This window comes from Sinocyclocheilus rhinocerous, unplaced genomic scaffold (assembly GCF_001515625.1).
Source record: "Sinocyclocheilus rhinocerous isolate Xijiao unplaced genomic scaffold, SAMN03320098_v1.1 scaffold2019, whole genome shotgun sequence".
NCBI classification, from domain to species: Eukaryota; Metazoa; Chordata; class Actinopteri; order Cypriniformes; family Cyprinidae; genus Sinocyclocheilus; species Sinocyclocheilus rhinocerous.
In genome coordinates, this window is record NW_015660491.1 from 168953 (window position 1) to 173759 (window position 4807).

General features: G+C 33.7%; 1 protein-coding gene across 1 annotated transcript in view; it reads left to right on the forward strand.

Moving 5' to 3' along the window:
• The first annotated feature begins 2992 nt into the window (after positions 1–2992).
• Positions 2993–4807, forward strand: part of eef2b (eukaryotic translation elongation factor 2b) — a 22433-nt gene continuing 20618 nt past the window's right edge. Inside the window, exon 1 of the mRNA XM_016534083.1 lies at positions 2993–3092. Within this exon, the coding sequence (XP_016389569.1) occupies positions 3090–3092 (3 nt within the window). The 5' untranslated portion in view covers positions 2993–3089. The remainder of the gene's footprint in view (positions 3093–4807) is intronic.

Sequence of the window (4807 nt, forward strand, 5' to 3'; positions counted from 1 at the left end):
TGTGTGTGTGTGTGTGTGTGTGTGTGTGTGTAATATATATATAAAAATGATCCTTTAGGCTAACTTGGGTACATTTACAGTTTGATGTTGATTAATGTACACTGTCCCTTTTCGAAATAAATTTACATACACCTCAGTCTTGGATTTTTTTTTTTTGACCACAAATACTATTTATAATATTGTATTTTGTATGGAAGCCCGTTTCCGCCACTGAATTTAAAAAAAAGGTAATTGCGACTTTTTATCTCAAAATTCTGACTTTTCTTTCTCGGAATTGCGTGATATAAACTAGACTATTTATTTATTTATTGTATTATTTATAGAAATATTCTACAACTAATGTCCTATTTAAGCATTGATATGTGTATGGATTTGACTATTTATTTGTTTAATTATTTATTTAATCCGTTGTTTACTTAAATATTATACAATTAATATCCCGTTTAAGCATTTATATGAGCATCGATGTGACTATTTCCTTTTTATTTCTTTATTTATACTGTTATTCTGTTATTTACTTAAATATTATAGCCTACAATTAATAACCTATTTAAGCATTTATATGCATCAATGTGACTATTTATTTGTTTGTTTATTTATTTTTTTCTGTTATTTATTTAAATATCATACAATTAATGTCCCGTTTAAGCATTTATATGAGCATGAATGTGATTATTTATTTATTTACTTACTTAAATATTATACAACTAATATCCCATTTAAGCATTTATATGAGCATGAATGTGACTATTTATTTATTTATTTATTCTGTTATTTACTTAAATATTATACAATATCCCATTTAAGCATATTTATGAGCACCGATGTGACTATTTAGGCCTATTTATTTGTTTGTTCATTTATTATGTTATTTACTTAAATATTATACAATTAATGTCCCGTTTAAGCATTTAGATGAGCATCGATGTGACTATTTATTCATACTTAAATATTATACAACTAATATCCCATTTAAGCATTTATATTTGCATGAATGTGACTATTTATTTATTCTGTTATTTATTTAAATATTATACAATTAATATCCCATTTAAACATTTATATGAGCATAGATGTGACTATTTATTTATTTGTTTATTTATTTTTTCTGTTATTTATTTAAATATTATACACTAATGTCCCGTTTAAGCATTTATATGAGCATGAATGTGACTGTTTATTTTTTCTGTTATTTACTTAAATATTATACAATTTATGTTCCGTTTAAGCATTTTTATGAGCATCGATGTGACTATTTATTTATTTGTTTATTTATTTTTTCTGTTATTTATTTAAATATTATACACTAATGTCCCGTTTAAGCATTTATATGAGCATGAATGTGACTGTTTATTTTTTCTGTTATTTACTTAAATATTATACAATTTATGTTCCGTTTAAGCATTTTTATGAGCATCGATGTGACTATTTATTTATTTGTTCATTTATTTATTCTGTTGTTTATTTAAATATTATTTATTTATTTTTAGTCATTTAGTCATTTAGCAGACACTTTTATCCAAAGCGACTTACAAATGAGGACAATAAAAGCAGTCAAAACTAACAAAAGAGCAACAATATATAAGTGCAAATGACAAGTCTCGGTTAGCCTAACGCAGTACATGTAGCAAGGTATACATACATACATACATACACACACACACACACAAAAAAAAGTAGATAGAATAGAAAAAATAGAAAGCTAGTGTTTGTTTGTTTTTTGTTGTTTTTTTAAATAAAAAAATAAAAAAGATGATAAATATAAAGTAGAATTAAAATAGAATAGAAAGTGCTAGAGTTAGAGGGTCAAATAAAGGTGGAACAGATGTGTTTTTAGTCGTTTCTTGAAGATGGTTAAGGACTCAGCTGCTCGGATTGATTTGGGCAGATCATTCCACCAGGAGGGAACAGTTAATGAAAAAGTCAGTTCAAAAGCAGCAGACAGATCCAGCAAAATAAGTATTGAAGATTTGGCATCCGCTCTTGTCAGTCTTAGGGCTTCAACAACTGAAAGCAAGGCAGTCTCGGTCGAATGTCCACTTCTGAAGCCAGATTGGTTGCTGTCAAGGAGGTTGTTCTGTGTGAGAAAGGCAGAGACTTGGTTGAACACAGCTCGTTCAAGTGTTTTTGCAATAAAAGGTAGAAGGGAAACCGGTCTGTAGTTCTCTAAAAGAGATGGGTTAAGGGTGGGTTTCTTAAGAAGTGGGGTTATACGAGCCTGTCTAAATGCTGAGGGAAAAACACCAGTGTGAAGGGATGTGTTAACGATGTGAGTGAGTGCAGGTACAACGGCAGGAGAAATGGCTTGAAGGAGATGAGATGGAATAGGATCAAGCGGACAAGTAGTAGGATGATTAGAAAGGATGAGTTTGGAGACTTCTGCCTCAGAGAGTGAAGAGAAGGATGTGAACGAGTGTATGTTTGCTGGTAAGATGTGTTTGACAGTTTGTGGTGTGGCAAATTGTGCACTGATGGTTTGTAATTTTATTAATGAAGAATGTGGCAAAGTCGTCAGCTGTTAGAGTTGATGAAGGAGGGGGAGGAGGAGGACAAAGGAGGGAGGAAAATGTTTTAAAGAGCATACAAGAGTTAGGCGAATTGTTAATTTTATATTATATTATTATATTATACAATTTATGTTCCTTTTAAGCATTTATATGTGCATGAATGTGACTTATTCTGTTACCTAACTATTAGACAGCTAAATTTCTTATTTAAAAATGTATGTGTATGGATGTGACAATTTAATTATTTATTTACTTACTTAAATATTATATAACTAATGTCTTAATTAAGCATTTATATGGGCATCGATGTGTCTGTTTAGTTATTTATTTTCGATTTTTCTTCCATATTTCAGTCATGCCAATGCTGTCAATGCTGTATTTCTTTTGCTCATGTGTGACGCTAGGAGGAGACAAAGAAAACAGCGTCGCCTGTGCGTCATGACGCTACGCTGAAAGCGTGGCCTGAATATAAAAGAGCTCTGCGGCGTGACGCGTCCTTCTCCCCTGCCTGTCCCCGCCAGCGGAAGGCAGCGCGCTCTGCTGTAAAATCAGTGCCGAGTGAATCTTGAACCATCTGTCAAAATGGTACGTATCAGACGTATTATTTGATTCGATATAGTTGTGCAGCGAGCAGATTTCAATGTCTGATACGGTATTTCTGCGTTTAACGGGATTTGCGGCAAAATGCGGGCGGGAAGAGGCCGGCTAGTTGTTTCCCACAAAACAAAATGGCAGCGGCGTGATTCATTTCCTAAAACGCTTTACAAATTATTTATCGTTTCTGCCTAGATTATAACTAGTTTATTAAATACTCAACTACCTTAACGCCTAATTTTGAGTCGTTCGGTTTGTTTTTCCGGCTCTTGTCAGGCCGGGCCTGGTTAGCATGCTAGCTAACCGTGCCACGTATTGTGCAAAGAATCGCGTTTTTGATGTGAAAACCTCCACTATCGGTTTTGTAACTTCATATCCTAGTGTTTTAATTTCGTTACTAGTTTCCCATCTGCTTGTGATGGCCTGTGTGCGGTTTCAGTCACTTTGCCGGCTGGTTTAACGGCAGGTGTCGGGTGTGTTTCAGACCGGCTCGCGGCGGTGAGTCACGTGTTGCGGTCTGTCCCGCATGTGCGGTTCATCAGCGGGGCCACATCACGCACATGGCCGTCTATTGTTTGCGCAATGGCTTCCGGTAGGTCGTGAAAAGGGCGCAAGCGGTGAATATTTAATAAAGTATAAAAGATATTGCGTTTAACGCGGCTAAATAATGCAAGGAGTAGCTACCGCATTGCTGCCAGTTATATACAATATCTTCTAAACAGGTGTCATGTTCAATATAAGTATCACATTTGATATCTACATCTAAATGTCTAATTTGCGCACCATAGATGGCAAAATTCAACCTAAATGCGTCCTAGAAGTGTTGATGCTCTGTCATGTCTGCCAATTTAATCCATGTCACTCATCAGGATTGTCAAACAGGGTTCCTACGCAGTTGGTAAAAATATGGAATTTGTTTTTAGTAATTTCCAGGTCTGTAAGAGTATGGAAAAAGAAAGCAGAGTATAGAAAAAATATATGCATTTCCAGACTTTTTTGCCCCCTGTTTAGTTTTCTGTAATAGAAAATTATAAACTTAATTACAATATTTTTATCATACAAGAAGTGTTTTGATGGCAGCTGTTTAGTGACTGAATGAATTCAAGGTGCACTTTTTCATTATGCAAAAAAAGGATGGGTTTTTATCATCATATTCTTGGCATTATAGACCAATTCAGAGTAGACGTCACAGTTACGTCACTTGCAGCTGCGCACGCATAGTGGTTGCAGAAAAACACTGGGAACAAGTGGAGATAAATGGGTAAAATCCATGGAATAAAAGAAAAAATATATTTTTGTGCCGTTTGATATCAAGATCGGAATGCAAATAATTTTTATAGAATACTGTCGTCAAAGATGCCATTTGAAGCTAAACGCAGACATTTAAATGGACATACTATGGATGAAAACTGTTATGATTACTCTACTTTTAAAGCACAAATTCGATTTAAGCAATAGGTCTACATATTCACATATGCTGTTCATAGGGGACGTATTGTATTAGCCCTACAGTTACAGCATGAAATATTATTTAAACCTTACTATTAACATTTTTACATAACATTTATTTATTTTATCTCACAATTCTGACTTTTTTTCTCGCAAATGCAAGTTTATATCTCCTAATTCGGACTTTATAACTCGACTTAACTCAAAAATAGTGAGTTTGTCAAATCTGAGGGAAAAAAAGCCAGAAGAGCCGAGGG